The 25,072-nt window shown below is 45.6% G+C and overlaps 1 protein-coding gene across 1 annotated transcript; it reads left to right on the forward strand.

Annotated features, from left to right (window-relative positions):
• Positions 1-2,559: 2,559 nt before the first annotated feature.
• LOC143933736 (interferon-inducible GTPase 5-like) lies at positions 2,560-4,448 on the forward strand. Its single transcript, XM_077456732.1, has one exon. It carries the CDS (start codon positions 2,561-2,563, stop codon positions 3,779-3,781), a length of 1,221 nt encoding a protein of 406 aa, XP_077312858.1. The 5' UTR covers position 2,560; the 3' UTR covers positions 3,782-4,448.
• The last annotated feature ends 20,624 nt before the right edge of the window (positions 4,449-25,072 follow it).

A 25,072-nucleotide genomic window follows, 5' to 3' on the forward strand; every position in this document is an offset into this window, starting at 1 on the left:
CAAAGCCACGCTGTGTGTGTCTATGGATGAACACAGCCCAGCTTGGGATTGTGTGCCTGCTATGTGAAGAGGAGGAGCAACAGTGGGGGACCCCAGAAGAGAAGGTTTGGGCTGCTCTGTGCAAAACCATTGCACGAAGCAGGCATAACATGTACACACGATTGGACTTTCCAAAACTGTGGAATTTTGTTTGAAGGTTGTTGGCTCCAACTTGTCTTGCATACACACGGTCACACAAATGTTGGCCAACAATTACGAATGTAGTGACGTACTAGACGTACTACGTGTTTTTTCAGCTCTTTAGCGCCACCATTTGGGCTCCTTCTGCTAATTTCATCTTAGTAAAAGTTTGGCAAGTGTTGATTCATGCTTTTCTTTTTGCGTTTTTCATTTAGCGCTATTATTATTATTATTCTTGCAATAACTCCACAAGTATCACTAGCAAAGCAGCTTCGTTATTATCCCATTAAAGAAGAAGAGAATGTGTGCTGCATTTGGAGATTTCCTAATTTGCCACTTCAACATTGTTAATTCTCCATTACGAATGCTAGTTTACAAGCAGAGCCGCTTCTGCTTCTGAGCATGCATGGACTTTTGTGCAACAGATTTGTGTACACACAATCTAAAAATCCAACAACAAAAATTTGTTGGTGGAAAATTTGAGAACCTGCTAGCCAACATTAGTTGGTGGAAAGTCCGACAACAAATGTTTGGTGGAGCATACACATGGTCGGACTTTCCGCCAACAAGCTCACATCCAACATTTGATGTCGGAAAATCCGATCGCGTGTACGGGGCATTAGACATGTGCAATTTGTTTTGGTCTGAATACAAATTCGGATGAACTTTTGTTTATTGGGATATTCAGATCTATCTGAACCTCCGAGTGAAATAGTAATGAATAGTAAATAGATTAGTTGAAAATCATTAAAATCTATTTTGTTTATTTGTTTTCTAACTAATTCCAAACTTTCAGAACAATTAGAATACAGATCGGTCGAAAATTCATCGACCGATCCGAATTCTGTGTGAAGAATAGCTGATTGTTAAGCAGCGGGTCGGGAAGCCGGCCGCCAAGTCCTTAACAACTGATGACTCATCAGTTGTCAGCGGGCTTCCCCACTGACAGCTGAAATGTAAACATAACAATGCCAGCAAATGTTTTAAAAAAATGGCATAGGGGCCCCCCCTATCCATACCAAGCCTTTCGGGTCTGGTATGGATTTTAAGGGAAACCCTACGCAAAAAATAAAACGATATGGGGTCGCCCCCAAAATCTATACTAGACTCTCATCTAAACATGCAGCCCAGCCCCGCGGGTCAGCAAAGGGGGAGCGAGCGCCCCCTGAACCATACCAGTCCACATGCCCTATGAATTGGGGGGTGCTTGGACACGAGGGGCTCTGCATTAGTTGACGGTGGAGCGAAATTTTTTTTTTGGGTTGGATCTACATCGGGGGACATTTTTTTATTTTTTATAAAAATTGCCAAAAGTTGCCTACTCTTTTATTTATTTTTACACTATTTTGGTGAATGGGTAGGGATACTATGTACCCTATACTCATTCACATTGGAGGAGTGGGATTTGGGGAACCCCTTATTAAAGGGGGCTTCCAGATTCAGATAAGCCCCCTCCGTACACCCTGATAACCACAGCCCAGGGTTGTTGGGAAGAGGCCCTTGACCCCATCAACAAGCACCCCCCAATGTGGAAGGCATGTTGCCTGGTATCCTGACCTGCCAGGCTGCATGCTCAGATAAGGGTCTTTTTTGGGGGGTACCCCATGCCGTTTTTTTGTTTTATTTTGAGGTTGGGTTTCCCTTAAAATCCACAGCAGACCTGAAGGGTTATTGTTCAGCCAATCCGAATTCTAATCTTTCTGAAAATTTTGAATTTGATAGAAAATTTATAAACTGAATGAAATTTAATAAAAACTAAACAAAACAAATTCTAAATTCTGAATCAGAACTAAATTAGTAACATAAAAAAAAGCTATCCAAAAATACATTTTTCTGTTCTGCGCATGTCTAGTAAGTATAATATGTTTATTATGTTTATTCTTCTTTTTTTTTTTTAAGAAGCTTTACAAACACTTGAACTGTAAACATTACTATTTCTTATTGATGCATTAAGGTGCATATATTGTGCGGCAAGACAATTCTATAAGATCTAGTGCAGAAGATATTTATGGGCAGAGAGCCTGTAAAGGGTATATTATATACCTATGCAATACTAAATATACAATGGAACTCCTGTGGGTGTGAATTTTTGTACTCAAATCGGGCAGGCTCTTGTACTATATTGGTGATGGTACATCCATAGCAGTTTAGATTATCTAGTGTATGGTCACCTGTAGCTAACCCATAATTTAGCAAACAGACTAATACATTCCCTATACCTTATATATTAAAATCACACACGGAAAATTTTAATGATACAGATCAATCAGTTGTATAAATAAATAAATAAATAAATAATTGTATAAATGATATGTTTTACTGTAATGTTTACAAATTATAGTTTACCAGCTGAACATTTCTCTTTTCCTTCAACAGAATAATGGAAGTTCATAAAATGGATTCTTTTAAGAATGATGAAATAATCCCTGTTTCAGAAGTAGAGGAAATTAAAGCTGGTTTAGAAGAAGGAGATCTGGCCAAAGCAGTAGAAGCAATTGGTAAATCACTGGAGAAGATAGATGGTACCCCATTGAATATTGCAGTGACAGGAGAATCTGGAGCTGGGAAGTCTACTTTCATCAATGCCATCCGAGGCATGGAAGATGATGATGAAGAAGGGGCTGCATTGACTGGAGTGGTGGAGACCACATTAAATCCCACACCATATAATCACCCTGTTTATAAAAATGTTATATTTTGGGACCTGCCAGGAGTAGGTACTCCTAATTTCACACCACAAATATATCTAGAAGCTGTAGATTTCAGAAAGTATGATTTCTTCATCATCATGGCATCTGAGCGTTTCCGATTAAACAATTCTGAACTGGCCAAAGAGATTCAAAAGATGGATAAGAAATTCTACTTTGTGAGGACAAAGATTGATTCTGACTTGGCTGGCATGCAAAAACGTAAGAAGAATACATTCAATGAAGATAAAATATTGCAGGAAATACGGGAAAACTGCATGCAGTGTCTTATAAAAGCAGAAATCAAGGAACCACGTGTGTTTCTCCTGTCCTGCCTGGAATTGGACAAATATGACTTTGGTCTTATGCAAGAAATTCTAGAGCAGGAGCTTCCAAGTAACAAGAGACATGTCTTCCTGCTCTCTCTACCCAACATCTCTATGCCAATACTTGAGAAGAAGAGAAAGGCTCTGAAAAAGAATATTTGGAAGTTGGCCACATTGTCATGTGGAGTTGCTACAATCCCAATTCCTGGACTGTCTGTTGCTTGTGATATCGCCATCTTGGTTGCAGCTATGAAGCAATACCTCGATGCTTTTGGTCTGACTCAAAGGTCTATTGAGAAATTAGCAAAGAAATTTGGCAAAGATGTGAAAGAATTAAAGTCTGTAATAAAATCGCCTTTGGTTTTTCGGGAAATCAATGCAGAGCTTGTTAAGTCCCTCTTAGCTAGAAGTGTAGTAGGGGCGGTTATGTTGGTTGAATATGCTTTAAGTGCAATCCCAATACTTGGCTCTCTAGCTGCTGGTGGCCTTTCATTTGCTACCACTTATAAGATGCTCTGTGACTTTCTGAAGGAGATTGCAGAGGATGCAGTGAGGGTTCTCCATAAGGCTGTTGAAGTTTCTGTTTAGAAATAAAGTGTCACTGGTAATTCAAAGCATAACGAAGTGCAACAATGCATTGTCATTAGTTATGTAGTTAGTCAGGTTAAAAAAAAGACAGAAATTTATCTAGTTTAACCAATAGAAAAAAAAAAACAAAGGCAAAAAAAAGCAAAGAACAAATACAAAATCTCCTTCTACAGAACCCTATGCCCACAGTTGAGCCAGAGGAAGGCAAAAAAAAAAAAAACACCCTATAAATCATGATCCAATTTGCTCCAGGGGTGGGGGAATACCTTCATAATCGCACAGGAAGCAATCAGATTTTCCCTGAAAGATTGTTTCTGTAATTGTTTAGAAATGATCCCCTAATTGAATAGTACTAATAACTAACTATAACTATAACAATAACTATAACTAATAGTACTAATAACTACTTTGGAAAACTAAAAGGGAACCTTTTCAGGGCAAAGTAACAGGATGCATTCATTAGCTGAAAGCCTGGGGTGTGTGTACTTTCCATTCACACTTCTATACCCCATTAGTGCTTTAGGGCTCTACAAACAATGCTAAGGAGCTGGATTTGTATCACAGCTAGCATTAGATCACAATTACGTCCATTGCTGCAGAATTGCATGGAGGTGCATTAGCTCTTCACTGACCTGGTGATTAGAAATACATATACAGTGTGTGTGTGTATATACAGTATCTCACAAAAGTGAGTACACCCCTTACATTTTTTTAAATATTTTATTATACCTTTTCATGTGACAACACTGAAGAAATTACACTTTGCTACAATGTAAAGTAGTGAGTGTACAGCTTGTATAACAGTGTGAATTTGCTGTCCCCTCAAAATAACTTAACGCACAGCCATTAATGTCTAAACCGCTGCTAACAAAACGGAGTACACCCCTAAGTGAAAATGTCCAAATTTGGCCCAAAGTGTCAATATTTTGTGTGGCCACCATTATTTTCCAGCACTGCCTTAACCCTCTTGGGCATGGAGTTCACCAGAGCTTCACAGGTTGCCACTGGAGTCCTCTTCCACTCCTCCATGATGACATCACAGAGCTGGTGGATGTTGGAGACCTTGCACTCCTCCACCTTTGAGGATGCCCCACAGATGCTCAATAGGGATTAGGTTTGGAGACATGCTTGGCCAGTCCATGACATTTACCCTCAGCTTCTTTAGCAAGGCAGTGGTCGGTTTGGAGGTGTGTTTGGGCCATTATAATATTCGAATACTGCCCTGTGGCCCAGTCTCCAAAAGGAAGGGGATTATGATCTGCTTCAGTATGTCACAGTACATGTGGTATTCATGGTTCCCTCAATGAACTGTAGTTTCCCAGTGCCAGCAGCACTCATGCAGCCCCAGACCATGACATTCCCACCACCATGCTTGACTGTAGGCAAGACACACTTGTCTTTGTACTCCTCACCTGGTTGCTGCCACACACGCTTGACACAATCATTGTGGTAGCAATAAAATAAGTTTATCTTGGTCTCACCAGACCACATAACATGGTTCCAGTAATCCACGTCCTTAGTATGCTTATTTTCAGCTGTTTGCAGGCTTTCTTGTGCATTATCTTAAGAAGAGGTTTCCCTCTGGGACGACAGCCATGCAGACAAATTTGATGCAGTGTGTAGCGTATGGCTGACCCCCACCCCTTCAACCTCTGCAGCAATGCTGGCAGCACTCATACATCTATTTCCCAAAGACAACCTCTGGATATGACGTTGAGCACGTGCAATCAACTTCTTTAGTCGACCATGGCGAGGCCTGTTCTGAGTGAAATCTGTCCTGTTAAACCGCTGTATGGTCTTGACCCCCGTGCTGCAGCTCAGTTTCAGGGTCTTGGCAATCTTCTTATAGCCTAGGCCATCTTTATTTAGAGAAACAATTCCTTTTTTCAGATCCTCAGAGAGTTCTTTGCCATGAGGTGCCCTGTTGAACTTCCAGTGACCAGTATGAGAGAGTGAGAGTGATAACACCAAATTTAACACACCTGCTCTCCATTCACAACTGAGACCTTGTAACACTAACAAGTCACATGAGGAAAAATGGCTAATTGGGCCCAATTAGGAGATTTTCACTTACGGGTGTACTCACTTTTGTTGCCAGTGGTTTAGACAATAATGGCTGTATGTTGAGTTATTTTGAGGGGACAGCAAATGTACACTGTTATACAAGCTGTACACTCACTACTTTACATTGTAGACAAGTGCCATTTCTTCAGTGTTGTGACATGAAAAGGTATAGTAAAATATTTACAAAAATGTGAGGGGTGTACTCACTTTTGTCAGATACTGTATATCCTGTATATATCAAAGACAATAACAGTTATTCCCAACAATTATATTAAAGGTTCTGATTTACATTTTGGTTTAACTGCATGATGAGCATCAAACATTCAAGTAGGTGGGAGTAATGTCATCCATAATTTTTGGACCTGAAATCTGTTAAGCAATTTTACTAATCTATCATGGGCGTCCGCAGCAGGGGGCAAGGGAGGTCAAGTACCCCCCTGGAATCACATTTTTTTTTACTGAGTCCGCTGGCGGCTCTCTATGTCTCTGAGACTCAGGGCCGGCTGCATCCTCCGACCTCGCCTATGGTGGATCACAGCGCTGGCTGGCTGTGTTTGGCAGCCGCGCTGTACCACAGTCCCGCCCCCCCAGACCTGCTCGTGTGATAGTAGAGAGAATCAACGTTCCGCCTATCACACAAGCTGATCTGGGGGGTGGGACTGTGTTATAGAGCGGCCGCCAAACACAGAGCCAGCCAGCGCTGTGATCCATAGGAGGAGACGCCGCCCGTACAGCCCGCCCTGTGTGCCACAGGGCCTGGATAGGAGGATTGACGGGGGGGCTGCAGGGGGCCCCCCTGCCGATTCTCCTATCCAACTTATTTTACTGTCCCCAGTTCACCTTGTGCTCCCTGCCCCCCCAGTGCTCTCCTTCACCACCACACTCTCCTGTGGGGGGGGGGGCACAGTTCTCTCCTCCCCTGTTCTTGCTGCCCCCCTGCTCTCCAGCTCTCCCCATCCATCTTAAGCTACCATCCCCGTGCTCTTCACTCCCCCCGTTCACCCCCCCAGTGCTCTTCCCTGCTGTCCCCCCCCAGTGCTCTCCCCCCTGCACTCCCCCCTGTTCTCCCCCCAGTGCTCTCCCCCCTGTTCCCCCCCCCTTAGCTCTCCCCCATGTTCTTCCCCCCCAGTGCTCTCCACTCCCTCCAGTGCTCCCCCAGTGCTCTCCCCCCTGTTTTCCCCCCCAGTGCTCTCCCCCCTGTGCTCTCCAATCCCCCCAGTGCTCTCCCCCCTGTTCTTTCTCCCCCCAGTGCTCTTCAGCTCTCCCCATCACTCTCCAGCCCGTACCACAGTGCTCTCCAGCCCCCCATTCTCCCCACCCCTGTTCTTTCTGCCCCCCTGGTGCTCTCCAGCCCCCCCAGTGCTCTCTACCCCCATGCTCTCCACCCCTGTACTTTTTGGCTCCCCCCAGCACTCTCCACTCCCCACCCCTGTACTCTCCACTCCCCCCTGAATTTTGCACCCACCCATGTGCTCTCCAACCCTAGCAATGCTCTCCACCCCCCATAGTGCTCTCCAATCCCCCGTGCTTTCCACCCCTATTCTTTCTGGCCCCCACTGGTGCTCTCAAGCTCCCCCCTATTGCTCTCCCCTCCCAAAGAGTTGTACCCCCCAGTACTCTCCAGCCCCTGTGCTCTCCACCCCTGTTTTTCTGCCCCCCAGTGCTCTTTACCACCCCACACTCTTAGCCCCCCAGTGCTCTCAGCCTACCGTGCTTTCTACCCCTGTTCTTATTGGCCCCCAGTGCTCTCAAGTTCCCCCCCAGCACTCTCCACTCCCCATCCCTGTGATCTCCACTCCCCCCTGCTCTTTGCCCCCACCCATGTGTTTTCCAACCCCGCCAGTACTCTCTGCTCCCCCTTCTCTCCAACTCCCACCCAGTGCTCTCCACTTCCCCAGGACCAGAGGACAGGCTGACTGGGGACGGAAAATGAGGAACAGCTAAAGGTGCAGGTGGTCAGGGACCACTCCATCTCACAGAAAACAGATCCTCTGGAAGGAGCACCGTCCCCATCCAAAACGAGAACAGACCGTGCCTGCTGCTGGCCGTCATGGATCAACAACACACCTTCCCACAGACAGGGACTGCAGACTGGGACATGGGGCACAGGAGGGGGTGCAATGATGGGCACAGTGAGACTGCATTTGATGGACACAGTGAGTTGCATTTGATGGACACAGTGAGGCTGCATTGGTGGGCACAGTGAGGCTGCATTGGTGGGCATAGTGAGGCTGCATTTGCTGGGCACTGATGAGGCTGCATTGAGCTCTTGCATCAAGTCTGCAGTCTCTGACCATCTCCTGTAGAATGTCTGCAGTCTCTGAGGGAGTCTGGAGAGTGGGAGCACCATGGGAGAAGTCAGACTTGTGTGGACTGTGGACAGGAGACTATAGGATAAAACCAGAGCCACCAAGCTGGAGCCGACTGACTGAGTCCTGCAAAGTCCACCTGAGAGGAGGTCAGTGACAGCACCGCCAGGCCAGTCGGGAGGGGGGGGGTCACTGATGTAAGGCGGGAGTGAATATGATAATGTAAGGGGGCACTGATATAAAGGGTTTACTCCTTATATTAGTAACCCACCCCCCCTTACCTTAGTGTATTCTTTCTGCAGAAGGTGGTCCACCCCCCCCCCCCCCACGTTCTGAGTTCCTGGGGTCCCCCTTGATGATTGATCACTTACCACTTTTAACTGGAATTTGAATATATATATATATATATATATATATATATATGTATAGTATGAACTTTTTTCCAGGGCTGTTTTTTATTCCCAGTCTGGCCCTCCTGAGACTCTGGCATCTATCATCTGACATCCTCCTCACCCCGGCCCTATCATCCAATGCGATGCTCGCCTTCGCTGCTCCGCTCCAGTCATTGGCTGCCAGCATGCTTGCGTTGTGTATATCTAGCCAGCACAGCACTGGCCCCGCCCACTCAAGTGGCCGAGTCAGTGATACACTGCCGTCTGCCAGTGTGCTGCCCTGGGCTTAGGGGATCATCATAACAGACAGAAAATACTGTGGCATACACAGTGAAGAACCACAGGTAACAGCAATATATTGCGTTATTGAAATATTGGAAAATGGGACAGCTGAGCTGAGCTATAATTGCAATTTGCTGGAAAGATATGTGTGTGTATACAGCTTAAGAGATAATTCCTCTTCACTTATCACTTTGTATTGGATTGAAAGCATGGGTGTCCGCAAGGTTACTCAGGTGGCTGCATACCATGCCCATATAGCCTAGAGAATGTACATCTTTTTACATTGCAATACATCTGTTGTTGCCATATTTTTATCTTGATGAAAACAGCCAATACAGTGACAGTATGAGATCAAAATATGACCACAACAGATGTATTGCAATGTAAAAAGATGTCCATTCTCTAGGCTACATGGGCATGGAACACAGCCGCCAGAGTAACTTCCAATATAAAGTGAAGATGAATTATCTCTATAAAACTTATATATGTATTTCCAGTGGAAAGATTTTCATGAGATTGTCGAAAAGGGGCGGAGCATGAGTGGCCTTAAAATGATGCCCCCCCCTTGGAAAAAGTTCTGCGGACGCCCATGTCTGTGATCATGCAAACCCGTTTTGCATCTTAATTTTAATCTAACAATTTATTTACTTTTTATAGGTACTTATATAACATTTTCAATTTACACAAAGCTTTACACATAAATTGAACATTCACATCAGTACCTGTCCTCAAGTAGCTTACAATCTAAAGTCCTTAACTCGCATTCATGCATGCACATACAAGGGCCAATTTAGACAGGAGCCGATTACTTTACCAGCTTGTCTTTGGAGTGTGGGAGGAAACCCAACTCAGGCACAGGGAGAACATGCAAACTCCAAGCAGGTAGTGCCATGGTTGGGATTTGAACCAACGCCCCTAGTACTGCTAGTGCTAACCACTTAGACAAACAATTTTTGTGAACATATTTTTTTTCCTGCATCAGTCACACTACCATGCATGTAAGTCACAATTATGTAACATCCTTTTATTAGGATGACTTTCTCAGATATATTTCAGTGTAAGTCCTCAGAATGTCTAAGTTACATAAAAAGATGCAATGAAAGAAATTACAGTAAATCTTTTTCAATAATTTTTCCTAATGAAAGTATGGGCAATACAATTGCTTGTGTCCATCTTTTCTACAAAGTTAAAGCTCTATTTAAGCGTACACACACACACACATATATATATTATATATATATATATATATATATATATATATATATATATTAAATGGTAAAAGAGCTAACATACAGAATTAAGACATCTGAGATGGGACACAAGGAAGTGTTGGGGTAAAAAGGGAGCTAAAGGCTGCAGGACTATAGAGGTTAAAGTGTATGCTTAACAAAAAACATTTTTATTTTCATAAAATGGAGAAGGGTTAGAACCCCTGACAAGTTTTTAATACTATCCAAGGCTGAATTAGAGATATTTCCCCTTACTTCCTTGCCTGCTAACAATATTTCACTACACAGGAAGTAAGGGGAACTCTCCACAGACAGAAATAAAATGTATTTTCTTACAATGTAGGGAAAAGGGAAAGTCTAGAACCCCTGACAGTTTTATTTCTGCCTGTTTCCCTGTTCCAGTTTTTCCCTCACTATCTGTCTGATGAATTTGCTTTAGCATCACAGGAAATTAGGGTAAATCTCTCTAACAGAGCCACAGATAGGTATTCCTTCCCAAGTCTATCCAGCACTAGCCCAAAATAACTTTAAGGATGTTATTTTCCTATATGTATTGAACAGTGAAACTACCATTACAAGTACAATTGTTATATATAGTTATGTAATGTGTTGCTCTAAATGCTGTTATTGATTTGAAGTTGAAGTGAATGGCCACCTATTCAATATCTACAGCTAATTGCTCGATAGACAAAAGTTCATGACAACTTACAAGCAGTGCAGTTAACTTAACATTGACAGTAATGCGAATCAATGCCCCTATAGCATTAAACAATGCACCCCAGACATGTCTTTTGATATAAAGCAGTAAGTGACACAGAGGAAATAACTTTAAACAAAAGGACTTTTACAATAGCAAATTTTACAATAATGTAATCATATACTTTAAATAATTGTAATTATATAGTCATTAATTGAAATGAATTATACAGTTTATATAGCTGTATAAGTATAACAAGTATGTAGTAATTATATAGTAATAATAGTAAATACATAATAATAATAATAATATTAATAAATGATACATAAATAATAAAGTGACTGTTGGACAAACTATGATCTCCTCTATTATTTGTCAGTGTATTCTAGGCTATTACTGTATATTCCTTCAGCTGTGTTTTTTCAACCTCACTGAGATTTTATGAACGCTTGCCAAATGCGCTGTAAACACTCCTTAAACGCTACGGGCACATTCACAGCACATTACCATACACTGAAATGGAAAGAGTTGACAAGCTTTCACACCTCCCACTCTCTACATGTAGTGTTTTTTTTCTGAACGACACAAAGCGATGTGAGTGCTACATATTTTAAAAATGCGAACAGCTCAGCCCATTGTCCATTTATACATTGTGGGCTGCATTAGCTAAGCATTCGGGGAGTAGAAAAAACACACCAGTGTGATTGAGGCCCAAAGGCAGTGGGTTAAAGAAGATAAAATAACACCATTGTCTTTGAAATGTATACCTGAGAGGGTACCTAAGAGCTAATATTTTCTTTGTTGATATACATAGAATGTACATGATGATACATGATGTTGATCATGGTTTTAGTTTGTGAAAATGTCATTTTATTGTGATGTAGGTGGTGGCTGGGCATAGGAAGAATACTTTAGCCCTTGTCCTTCTTTAAACATAATAATGTTATAATACTTTAATCTTGGTTTGATTATGTGAACACTGTAAACATGTTTGCTTGCATTTGACTTGTCAGTAATCATTTTATTATGGAATAAATTACGGAAATTAACAATCTATATATTGTGGTTGGTGCAGCTGTTTCTTCAGGGGTAGGCAAACTTAGAGTGGAGGAGATCTACCTGAACAACATGGGAGAAATCAAACACTTAGAGCTGCAAGATTAACCATTAAAAAATTGCGATCTCGATTCAACCCCCCTCACGATCTCTATGCAGAATTTCCTGATTCATTCATGTAACAAGTGTAGAGAGTTCTCTGCTCGCTCAGCTGTCAAAAGAAAAAAACGGGCAACCTGCCAAGTTTTTCACAACATTGTCCACACTGGTAGAGAACTATAAACATGGTAACTTTTCGTTCTTAGATCAAAGGAATGAACTTTGGTGTGTAAATGAGGGAAGTTTAACGACTTAAAGACTAAATCTTTCTCTGACATTTGTTTCTTACAAAGTTAAAAATCTGTATTTTTTGCTAAAAAATTACTTAGAACCCCAAACATTCTATATATATATATATCTATAAAATCGTTTTTATTGAGTTTTCAGTAGCACATCAATTGCCCACGCAGGGGCTAAACATTACCCACGCAGGGGCCAAACATTACCCACGCAGGGGCAAACCTTCAAATGCGGCAACAGGCCACATATGGACATATTCTCTTAACCTATAATCTGTCACTTATGCAGCAACGGCCGCATCAGGACAGGTCAAAACAATACAACCTTAACTAGCTAAACCCCAATGTGGGGAGAGGTTATTACAGGAGGTTTTGTGCTAAAGTGTTATACGAACAGGATAAAATAGCATAGGAGCATTTGGGCGACCTAACAGCCCACTATGACCTCAATGAAGGACTATGGGTTAATCACTACATCAGTTGCCGTAGTGGTATCATCCAACCAGCAGGTCCACACCTTGTCAAATTTTTGTGGGCAACCCCTGCTCGAGTAGGTGGCCTTATAGAGGGGCAAACTAGCATTTATATATATATATATATATATATATATATATATATATATATATATATATATATATATATATATATATATACCGTATATACTCGAGTATAGGTCGATCCGAATATAAGCCGAGGCCCCTAATTTACCACAAAAAACTGGGAAAACTTATTGACTCGAGTATAAGCCGGGGGTGGGAAATGCAGCAGCTACTGTAAGTGGCAAAGAGGGTCAACAATGCCCATCTGCAGCTGCATGTCTCACTGTGTCTATTGCATGCCTCCCTGTGTCCTGTGCAGATCTGCCTACCTCACTGTGTCCTGTGTATGCCTCCCTGTGTCCTGTGCAGATCTGCCTACCTCACTGTGTCCTGTGTATGCCTCCCTGTGTCCTGTGCAGATCTGCCTACCTCACTGTGTCCTGTGTATACCTCCCTGTGTCCATTGCAGCCTACCTGTGCATGCCTCCGTGTGCACATCTGCAGCCACCTATCAGCGTGTCATAAAAACATACGGCGGCCATTCCAGTATTCAAAAGCCACACCTCCTCTTCGTCTGTGATAGGCAGAACACTCAATTTCCCAGCAGTCCGTTTTCAGCCTATCACGGACATCCGCTCATCCTCGTCTGAGGTATGAGGATGAGCGGATGTCCGTGATAGGCTGAAAACTGACTGCTGGGAAATGGAGTGTTCTGCCTATCAGACGAGGAGGAGGCGCGGCTTTTAAATACTGGAATGGCCGCTGTATGTTTTTATGACACACTGGCCACCGTCTGTCTACATGACATGCCTTATCAGGTAGGCAGACGGCGGTGACTCGAGTATAAGCCGAGGGGGGCACATTCCGCCTAAAAAAAGGGCTGAAAATCTCGGCTTATACTCGAGTATATACGGTATATATATATATATATATATATATATATATATATATATATATATATATATATATATATTTTTTTTTTTTTTTTTTTTTTTTTTTTTTTTTTTTTTAGAAGAGACCCTAGGGAATAAAATGGCGATTGTTGCAATATTTTATATCACACTGCATTTGTGCAATGGTTTGTCAAATGACATTTTTTGGGAAAAAATACACTTCAATGAATAAAAAAAAAATAAACAGTGAAGTTAACCCATTTTTTTTGTATAATGTGAAAGATAATAATAAGCTTCTAGTACAACACACTATTTTTAGGAGCTAACCTAGCAAGGCAATAAAAAGTAAGGACATTTAAAGAAAACATGGGGTCAATTAACTCCGGGATCACATGGTACTGTGGCACACACTCCTGTGCATTTCCCATGTTTTCCCCGTGTGGTGCATTTTGACAGCTCGTTCTTTTGAATGGGCTGCAAATCACAATGGATTGCAAAAAAAGTAATGCATGCATTACTTTTACACAACAGAAAAATTAATCAACCCCACAGAACTACCTGGACAATTGTAGATCCCAATTGAGAATGCTGCTACTCAATCCTAGTAAAATACTAGTAGATAGTGAAATAAATAAGTTTGCAGTAGAAAACTCTGGAGTGTCCTCAAACGTGTTGACAATTTGTACCAAATATGTATTCATTCTAAAAAAGATGGACTTTTGTATGGTTCAAAAATATCTCAGCCCTTTACTGAAACAATCTACCCATCCTCTTATGTGTGGAATTACTTAAATAATATAATAAATAATGTGAAATCAAGTAAAACTGCAAATTCTCTATAAGATTATCTAAATAAAGTGCAAGTGCTTATTCACCGAATACATACCTGAGATATCTCAACATTCAATGTGTTGAAAACAACATTTTCAAATCCATAAACAATGGTGCGTGTAATAAAATTTAACTCCTGCAAAAAATTATTAATTGCCATGTGACAAACCAAAAACTATATAAAAAATAAGTGTATAAAACTCAAAAAAAAATTATGATTAATTAAAAAAAAATATTTTCTTAAAATAAAACCAAAAAACAACTGCTTGATATCCTCCAAAGTGCATCCAGTTCAAAGAAATCCAAAAAACTCAAATCACATTTCTTAATCAAAAGGCTGAAACAGCCTGATCTAACACTTTTTAGATTCAGATGGCCAATAGGCTCCTTTCTTCAGAAAAAGTTCTAAAGTGACTCACCACCAACAGATGTGGCTGGTAAAATTATAGACCAGCAATTGCACAGAATAAAATATTTGGATTATTCCTACTCCATGGACTCCAATTTCTCAGCCTGTTAGTATCTCCTCCAATCAATGTGGATGATCCATTTCCAAGTCTGCAATAGCGTGATGTCAGGGGTCATTTACTAGCGTCAAAGTGATCCCGCAGTCCCAGAAAATATCGCCCAATTAAGGCCAATTAAGACTTCAACTTTCAGAAACTGAGCGCTAATTCAAATGGAAAGCAGCGCTATTACCAGATCACATATGCGGGAATAGTGGAAGTCAATGGGGCTCAAACCTGCAAAATCCAAAGTTCTTACTGAAGGCGTATATGCAAGTTCTTTGCCATAAAAGTATATGGGGACCTGGGTCCTGCCCCAGGGGACATGTATCAATTGGAAAAAATGTGTTTAACCACTTACAGACCGGACCATTTTGCTGGTCAAAGACCAGACCACTTTTTGCGATTCGGCACTGCGTCGCTTTAACTGACAATTGCGCGGTCGTGCGACGTGGCTCCCAAACAAATTTGACGTCCTTTTTTTCCCACAAATAGAGCTTTCTTTTGGTGGTATTTGATCACCTCTGCGGTTTTTATTTTTTGCACTATAAACAAAAATAGAGCGACAATTTGGAAAAAAACACATTATTTTTTACTTTATGTTATAATAAATATCCCCCAAAAATATATAAAAAAACATTATTTTCCCTCAGTTTAGGCCAATACGTATTCCTCTACATATTTTTGGTAAAAAAAAATAAAAAATCGCAATAAGCGATTATTGATTGGTTTGCGCAAAAGTCATAGCGTTTACAAAATAGGGGATAGTTTTATGGCATTTTTATTAATTTTTTTTTTTTTTTACTAGTAATGGCAGCGATTTTTATTGTGACTGCGACATTATGGCGGACATATCGGACATTTTTTACACCTTTTTGGGACCATTGTCATTTTTAACGCAATCACTGCTCTATAAATGCAGTGATTCCTGTGTAAATGACACTGGCAGTGAAGGGGTTAACCAGTGGGTGGCAGTGTAGGGGTTAAGTGTTCCTAGGGGTGTGTTACTAACTGTTGAGGGTTGGGCTTTAATTTAGAGTGAACACTGATCTCTGCTCCAATCACATGGAGCAGAGATCAGTGTCACTAGTTGCTAGGCAGAATGGAGAAATGCTGTTTACAATGGCATTTCTTCATTCGGCCGCTCCGTGAGACGATCGTCATTTGGTGCAGGGACTGTTCCAAACACAGGAAAAATGTGCCACTGTACAGGCATACTATAGACACCCCCCCCCCCCCCCCCCCCGTACGAAATTTAACCACGTCAATGCACAGCATTTATATATAGGGATGGCCTTGCGGTTCGCCCGGCGGTCGGTTCGTGGCAAATTTTGCATGTTCGCGATTTTCAAAACCGGCAGACTTCTGGTGCTGTTCGCACAGCGGACATATGCGTTTACATTGTGAAAGAACTTTGACCTATGATGACACATCCATCATGGGGTACAGGACAGTCAAGTGAAACATTTCAGCACATGGACAATTGGACATTCCCCCTAACTTATAAAATAGTGAGAGGTGAGTCGGGAGGAAGTAGAGAGGATACATTGCTGGAAGTGGTAGCAGAGGAGATGCACACATATATAGTGTGGAAATGTAAAAACGCGTAGGGCGGTGTGTCACGCTGTTATCACCTTGATTTTTTGTCCATACGGTTGGGGAAGATAAACCAGTGGGGGTATGCGCATGGCCGGTGCTACCCACCTATAATGTCTGATCTTTTCGCATGTCTGTAAGTGCAGTTTTTATTTTTAATTAAAAGAGAGATTTTACACTATTGGAGCATTTTTCTCTTTTATTGTGGAATACTGATCAATATATCGGGATTGGGGAATACTGTGTTACTGGGTCACAGTGGATCGATAATTAAGAAACAACCAATAGCATTGGAAGATTGGGAAGTCTGAACAGCTTCTATTGCTTATATACGCTATTGATCTAAAGTATCTGGTAAGGAGCCAAAATTTTATCCAGGCGGTGGTGAAGTTTCACACAGATCACAATGTGAATAGGAATATGGAGTGAAAGACTTTTTCATCGTTAGTCACTTCCTTGTCACGTGGTGGAATCTTGGATTTTTCACAGTTGGACTATTTTGAAGACTATTACAGTGGTGTGAAAAAGTGTTTGCCCCCTTCCTCATTTCCTGTTCCTTTGCATGTTTGTCACACTTAAGTGTTTCGGAACATCAAACCAATTTAAACAATAGTCAAGGACAACACAAGTAAACACAAAATGCAATTTGTAAATGAAGGTGTTTATTATTAAAGGTGAAAAAAATCCAAACCATCATGGCCCTGTGTGAAAAAGTGATTGCCCCCCTTGTTAAAACATACTATAACTGTGGTTGTCCACACCTGAGTTCAATTTCTCTAGCCACACCCAGGCCTGATTATTGCCACACCTGTTCACAATCAAGGCATCACTTAAATAGGAGCTGCTTGACACAGTAAGGTCCACCAGAAGATCCTTAAAAGCTACACATCATGCCGAGACCCAAAGAAATTCAGGAACAATTGAGAAAGAAAGTAATTGAGATCTATCAGTCTGGAAAGGGTTATAAAGCCATTTCCAAAGCTTTGGGAATCCAGCGAACCACAGTGAGAGCCATTATCCACAAATGGCGAAGACATGGAACAGTGGTGAACCTTCCCAGGAGTGGCCGGCCGCCCAAAATTACCCCAAGAGCGCAGCGACGACTCAACCAAGAGGTCACAAAAGACCCCACAACAACGTCCAAGGAACTGCAGGCCTCACTTGCCTCAGTTAAGGTCAGCGTTCATGCCTCCACCATCAGGAAAAGACTGGGCAAAAATGGCCTGCATGGCAGAGTTCCAAGGAGAAAACCACTGCTGAGCAAAAAGAACATCAAAGCTTGTCTCAATTTCTCCACAACACATCTTGATGATACCCAAGACTTTTAGGACGACATTCTGTGGACCGATGAGACAAAAGTGGAACTCTTTGGAAGGTGTGTGTCCAAGTATATCTGGCGTAGAAGGAACACTGCATTTCATAAAAAGAACATTATACCAACAGTAAAATATGGTGGTGGTAGTGTGATGGTCTGGGGCTGTTTTTCTGCTTCAGGACCTGGAAGACTTGCCGTGATAAAAGGAACTATGAATTCTGCTGTCTACCAAGAGATCCTGAAGGAGAATGTCCGACCATCTGTTCGTGTACTCAAGCTGAAACGAACTTGGGTTCTGCAGCAGGACAATGATCCTAAACACACCAGCAAGTCCACCACCGAATGGCTGAAGAAAAACAAAATGAAGACTTTGGAGTGGCCTAGCCAAAGTCCTGACCTGAATCCTATTGAGATGTTGTGGTATGACCTTAAAAAGGCCGTTCATGCTCGAAAACCATCTAATGTAACTGAATTAGGACAATTCTGCAAAGATGAGTGGGCCAAAATTCCTCCAGGACGCTGTAAAAGCCTCATTGCACGTTATCGCAAACGCTTGGTTGCAGTTGTTGCTGCTAAGGGTGGCCCAACCAGTTATTAGGTTTAGGGGGCAATCACTTTTTCACACAGGGCCATGATGGTTTGGATTTTTTTTCACCTTTAATAATAAACACCTTCATTTACAAATTGCATTTTGTGTTTCTTGTGTTGTCCTTGACTATTGTTTAAATTGGTTTGATGTTCCGAAACACTTAAGTGTGACAAACATGCAAAGGAACAGGAAATGAGGAAGGGGGCAAACACTTTTTCACACCACTGTATATATGAATTATTTATTTTATTATATTGATTTTTCACAAGTTCATCAAAAAATGTTGTGTCTCCAATTTTGAGTCACTTTATTTATAATTTTAGTAAGAATGATAGAGCATGTTAATTTTAGCAAGTCACTGACATTTGATTTGCTATAAGGGTTAATGGTTAATGGATAACATTTTCAATATATTGGCTCCATTCAATATAAATTGTGACCAGAGGTTATAACCCCTCTCCCCCCCCCCCCCCCCTTTTTGGATATTATAGGTCTGAAAAGGAGGGGTTTTGTTAGAGTATATGTGTCATTTGTTTTGACACTCCTGGGAGGAGCGCGGTTAATTTTAATTTTTATCTTGTTTGTAATGTTGGTACAGAATAGAGCTGCAGCCCTCATGTGAATTCATTTTTGATTTTTTAATTATTAGTTAATGGTTCGTAGAAATTATTGCATTTACTGTAGCGCAATTTTTTTCCTTTTTTATACCTTATAAATAGACCTGATCTGGCGGCCATTTTACATTCTGTCTTTTGTCAGTGTAGGGAGAAGTTGACTTGTGGAGCAGGGACAGACTGTAGTGACACAAATCACTAGCTATTAGGTCCACAAAAGTCCTTTTAAAGACTAGTATAGGTGTACAGTATATAGGGTTCTGGTGCACTGCTGCTGACTGCTGTGCTGCTGATTGCTGAGTGCACTGCTGACCGATTCTGCAGCTGTCTTTTGTCAGTGTAGTGACAGGACGCTGTGTGGAGAAGGGACAGTCAGTTTAATCACTAGCTATTACTATTAGGTCCACAAAGGTCATTTTAAGGACTGGTATAGGTGTACAGTATATAGGGTTGTACACGTATAATATACTTTCTTTCAAATATAGAAAGCCTATTATACTTGACTGCTGACCGATTCTGCAGCTGTCTTTTATGTAGGGACTGAGGGACAGTCTGCAAATCACTAGCTACTAGGTCCACAAAGGTCCTTTTAAGGACTGGTATAGGTGTAGTATTTGGTGTGCAGTATATAGGGGTGTAATACATGTATAAAATACTTGCACATATAGAAAGCATTGCATAGTGCATTTCCACTGTGCAGCATTGTGACTGCTGAGCGGTTCTGCAGCGATACTACAAAGAGTGACAAACGCAATAAAAAAAAAGTATTATAACTGGTGTGATAGACCAGTGGCCCCCAAAAACGACAGATTGAAGCAGGGTGTTATATACCTTCTTCCACATACATACTACACTTCTCTAGAGACTTTTGTCAGAGGGTCATTTAAAAAACGACAGGCAGAGGAAGAGGCAGGCCCTTCCGCAGGGGTGGTAGGGGTAGGGCAGGAGCAACTTGAGCCAAAGTGGCAAATTGCAGAAGGTGCGTGCGATTACGTCAAAGGATGCACCAGACTTGGTTGAGTGGCTCACTCAGCCTTACTCTTCTGCACCCTCCTCATCCTCTCGATCTGCACCCTCTTCACTCTCTGCTGTGTGCACCCCCAAAGACACTACCACCAACTCCACCACCACCATATACCTTCCGCTTGAGTCACAGGAATTATTTTCCGATCCATCACAAGACATTTCCGATGCGCACCCATTCTTGGCATTGGATCAGGAAGAGGAGGTAGCAACAACCGCTACTCAGCAGTCTGACGACAGTACCCAGATCAGCCCAAGGAGGAGGTTGGTCCCCGCTGTTGCTGCCTACTCCGAGATCTCTAATTATAGCGGTGGGGAAGGTGACGTCAATGATGACGTGTCTAGTGATGTCACATGGGTGCTCACAAGAGAGGAAGTGGAGGGAGTTCAGAGGGAGATATGGACCAGCTGATAGGGAGGAGAAGCAGGCAAAAATTAAATTGCACAGGAGGGACAAAGCAAATTGCTAATGTATCAGGAGCGAGGCATCAACCATGTACGGTCACATCTGGCGCTCCCAGGACGCCAGCACATGGCTCCGCAGTGTGGGCTTTTTTTAACGTGTCCGCTAACGACAATAGTGTTGCCATCTGCAATCTTTGCAGTCAACGCATAAGTCGCGGTAAGCCCAACACTAGGGACGACTGCCTTAAGAAGGCACATGAGTTGCCATCACCGAGCCCAGTGGGAGCAACAGAACCCACAAAGCCACACTCCAGGCTCTCACCGTCCAGCCTCGTCTTCTACTTCTCCTTCTCCTCACAATTGTCCTCCACTCCACCTTCCATCATGCCATCCTCACGTTTTTCTGCAAAAAATGTTTGAGCGTAAAAAAAAATGATGATGCCGGATTACCCTCTTGCCCAACGGTTGACGGCTGGCTTGTCAGAACTGATAGCCCGCCAACTACTGCCATATAAACTGGTGGACTCAGAGGCCTTTTTGAAAATTTGTGGCCATTGGAACACCACAATGGAAGGTCCCAGGAAGGAAGTATTTCTCTGTCAGGAAAGGTTCCACCCGCTGATGATACTGTCCGACACTTGGCGTGCAGTCCTGTGGTCCACCAGCAGGTGTCTCCTGGCAGTCTGGAACTACCTGGGGAGCCTCCCCCTGTCGATAGTATCATATGAGCCTTGGGCCGCAGTACTGGTGGGTGGTTCCTGGCAGTGTGGGGCCGACATCATCTCCTGCAATTAGGTGTCACCTGAGTAATTGCAGGAGGTGTGTATAAGTACCCGGCAGACACACTGATGCCTTGCCTTGGTATCTTCCTTGCGCTCTGAACCTGTGAACCTGTTAGTTTCCTGAACCCTGGACTTAGGGTTGCCACCTGTCCGGTTTTGACCCGGACAGTCCGGGTTTTGACACATGTGCCCGGGTTTCCACCCGTCGGAAACCCGGGCACACATCAACCGTCCTGTGGCAGCCGGATCTCTGGCTCTGGCCGGCGCGGCCGCAACAAACATCAATGCTATCAATGTTCAGTTCACACTGCCTGAACATCGGTGCGCTCCGAGTCTGAGTCCAGCTCAGCAAAGGGCAGCAGCGGGTGTGTTCTGTGATTGGCCGAGCAGGCTGCAGGTCATGTGTGGGACGGACCGGATGGGGAACATGAAGGTCCCCGAAGAATTTGTCTCAAGCCGTAGCTGCTGGTCACATGTGGATGCAGGGCTGCACTGTTTCTGGATCATCGTGACAGACAGCCCTGCATGCTCCGGAGTCCTAACCCACGCTGTGTGTCTGTCTCCTGTCCGTCTCTCTCATCCGCTCTGTCAGCCGCCCCCCCCTCCTGGCTCTCTATCTGCCAGACCCCCCCCTCTCCTCACTGCCAGACCTCCTCTCTGCCAGCCGCCCCCCTCTCATCTCTGCCAGACCCCCCCTCTCATCTCTGCCAGACCCCCCCTCTCCTCTCTGCCAGACCCCCCCCTCTCCTCTCTGCCAGACCCCCCCTCTCCTCTCTGCCAGACCCCCCCCTCTCCTCTCTGCCAGACCCCCCCCTCTCCTCTCTGCCAGACCCCCCCTCTCCTCTCTGCCAGACCCCCTCCTCTCTGACAGACCCCCCCTCTCCTCTCTGCCAAACCCCCCTCTCATCTTTGCCAGACCCCCCTCTCCTCTCTGCCAGACCCCCCCTCTCCTCTCTGCCAGACCCCCCTCTCATCTCTGCCAGCCGCCCCCCCTCTCCTCTCTGCCAGCCGCCCCCCCTCTCCTCTCTGCCAGCCGCCCCCCCTCTCCTCTCTGCCAGACCCCCCCTCTCATCTCTGCCAGACCCCCCCTCTCATCTTTGCCAGACCCCCCTCTCATCTTTGCCAGACCCCCCTCTCTGCCAGACCCCCCCTCTCCTCTCTGACAGACCCCCCTCTCCTCTCTGCCAGACCCCCCCCCTCTCCTCTCTGCCAGACCCCCCCCCTCTCCTCTCTGCCAGACCCCCCCCTCTCCTCTCTGCCAGACCCCCCCTCCTCTCTGCCAGACACCCCCTCTCCTCTCTGCCAGACACCCCCCTCCCTCTCCTCTCTGCCAGACACCCCCCCTCTCCTCTCTGCCAGACACCCCCCCTCCCCTCTCTGCCAGACACCCCCCCTCCCCTCTCTGCCAGACACCCCCTCCCCTCTCTGCCAGACACCCCCTCCCCTCTCTGCCAGACGCCCCTTCCCCTCTCTGCCAGACCCCCCTCTCTTCTCTGCCAGACCCCCCCTCCCCTCTCTGCCAGACCCCCCTCTCCTCTCTCCTCTCTGCCAGGCCCCCCCTCTCCTGTCTCTCTCTCTCTGCCAGTCCCCCCTCTCCTGTCTCTCTCTCTCTCTCTCTCTCTCTGCCAGTCCCGCTTCTCCTCTCTGCCAGTCCCCCCTCTTCTCTCTCCCAGACCCCCCCTCTCCTCTCTGCCAGACCCCCCCTCTCCTCTCTGCCAGACCCCCCCTCTCCTCTCTGCCAGACACCCCCTCTCCTCTCTGCCAGACTCCCCCTCTCCTCTCTGCCAGACCCCCTCTCCTCACTGCCAGACAACCCTCTCCTGTCTCTCTCTCTCTGCCAGACCCCCCTCTCCTGTCTCTCTCTCTGCCAGACCCCCCTCTCCTCTCTGCCAGACCCCCCTCTCCTCTCTGCCAGACCCCCCTCTCCTCTCTGCCAGTCCCCCTCTCCTCTCTGCCAGACCCCCCTCTCCTCTCTGCCAGACCCCCCTCTCCTGTCCCCCTCTCTGCCAGACCCCCTCCCCTCTCTGCCAGACCCCCCTCCCCTCTCTGCCAGACCCTCCTCCCCTCTCTGCCAGAGCCCCCTCTCCTGTCTCTCTCTCTGCCAGCCCCCCCCCTCCTCTCTGCCAGGCCCCCCTCTCCTGTCTCAATCTCTGCCAGTCCCGCCTCTCCTCTCTGCCAGACCCCCCCCTCTCCTCTCTGCCAGACCCCCCCTCTCTCTCTCTGCCAGACCCCCTCTCCTCTCTGCCAGACCCCCCTCTTCTTTTTCTCTCTCTGCCAGACCCCCCTCTCCTCTCTGCCAGACCCCCCTTCCCCTCTCCTGTCTCTCTCTCCTCTCTGCCAGTCCCCCCTCCCCTCTCTGCCAGACCCCCTTCTCCTGTCTCTCTCTCTCTGCCAGTCCCGCCTCTCCTCTCTGCCAGACCCCCCTCTCCTGTCCCCCTCTCTGCCAGACCCCCTCCCCTCTCTGCCAGACCCCCCTCTCCTCTCTGCCAGACCCCCCTCTCCTGTCCCCCTCTCTGCCAGACCCCCTCCCCTCTCTGCCAGACCCCCCTCTCCTCTCTGCCAGACCCCCTCTCCTCTCTGCCAGACCCCCCTCTCCTCTCTGCCAGACCCCCCTCTCCTCTCTGCCAGACCCCCCTCTCTGCCAGACCCCCCTCTCCTGTCCCCCTCTCTGCCAGACCCCCCTCCCCTCTCTGCCAGACCCCCCTCCCCTCTCTGCCAGACCCTCCTCCCCTCTCTGCCAGACCCCCCTCTCCTGTCTCTCTCTCTCTGCCAGGCCCCCCCTCCTCTCTGCCAGGCCCCCCCTCTCCTCTCTGCCATACCCCCCCTCTCTCTCTTTGCCAGACCCCCCTCTCCTGTCTCTCTCTCTGCCAGTCCCGCCTCTCCTCTCTGCCAGACCCCCCCCCTCTCTCTCTCTGCCAGACCCCCCCTCTCTCTCTCTGCCAGACCCCCCCTCTCTCTCTCTGCCAGACCCCCTCTCCTGTCTCTCTCTCTGCCAGACCCCCCTCTTCTGTTTCTCTCTCTGCCAGACCCCCCTCTCCTCTCTGCCAGACCCCCCTTCCCCCTCTCCTGTCCCCCCTCTCCTCTCTGCCAGTCCCCCCTCTCCTCTCTGCCAGTCCCCCCTCCCCTCTCTGCCAGACCCCCTTCTCCTGTCTCTCTCTCTCTGCCAGACCCCCCTCTCCTCTCTGCCAGACCCCCCTTCCCCCTCTCCTGTCCCCCCTCTCCTCTCTGCCAGTCCCCCCTCCCCTCTCTGCCAGACCCCCTTCTCCTGTCTCTCTCTCTCTGCCAGACCCCCCTCTCCTCTCTGCCAGACCCCCCTCTCTTCTCTGCCAGACCCCCCTCTCTTCTCTGCCAGACCCCCCTCTCTTCTCTGCCAGACCCCCCTCTCTTCTCTGCCAGACCTCCCTCTCCTCTCTGCCAGACCCCCCTTACCCTCTCCTGTCTCTCTCTCCTCTCTGCCAGACCCCCCTCTCTCCTGTATCTCTATCTCTCTCCTGCCCCTTTTTTACCTCCCTCCCCCCACCTCTTTCCCTCCTCAGGTGATGGGTGCCCTAATCATTTAACAGCAGCCTGTGAGTGAATGCTCCAGCTCCCGCACTTCCTGTCTCGAAGCAGCTCTCGGTAAGGCAGTCTAATGGGGGTCTTTCAGGGCAGGGGACATTGATGTGGGGATCCCTGATCTATCTAGGGGAGGACTGATATAAAGGGATTCTGATCTAATGGGTTCCTCTATGGGGGTCCCTCTATTATGGAGGGTGTAATACTGACCCCTATATTAAGTGTGTGACACTGACCCTGTGTTCTGGGGGTTAACACTGACCCCTGTATTGAAAA

Source organism: Lithobates pipiens, unplaced genomic scaffold (assembly GCF_037356315.1).
Source record: "Lithobates pipiens isolate NorthernLeopardFrog02 unplaced genomic scaffold, aLitPip1_a1.2 Scaffold_27, whole genome shotgun sequence".
Lineage (NCBI taxonomy): Eukaryota > Metazoa > Chordata > Amphibia > Anura > Ranidae > Lithobates > Lithobates pipiens.

Coding starts and splice junctions, on each gene's coding strand:
- LOC143933736 (XM_077456732.1), top strand. CDS start 2,561: ATGGAAGTTCATAAAATGGATTCTTTTAAGAATGATGAAATAATCCCT.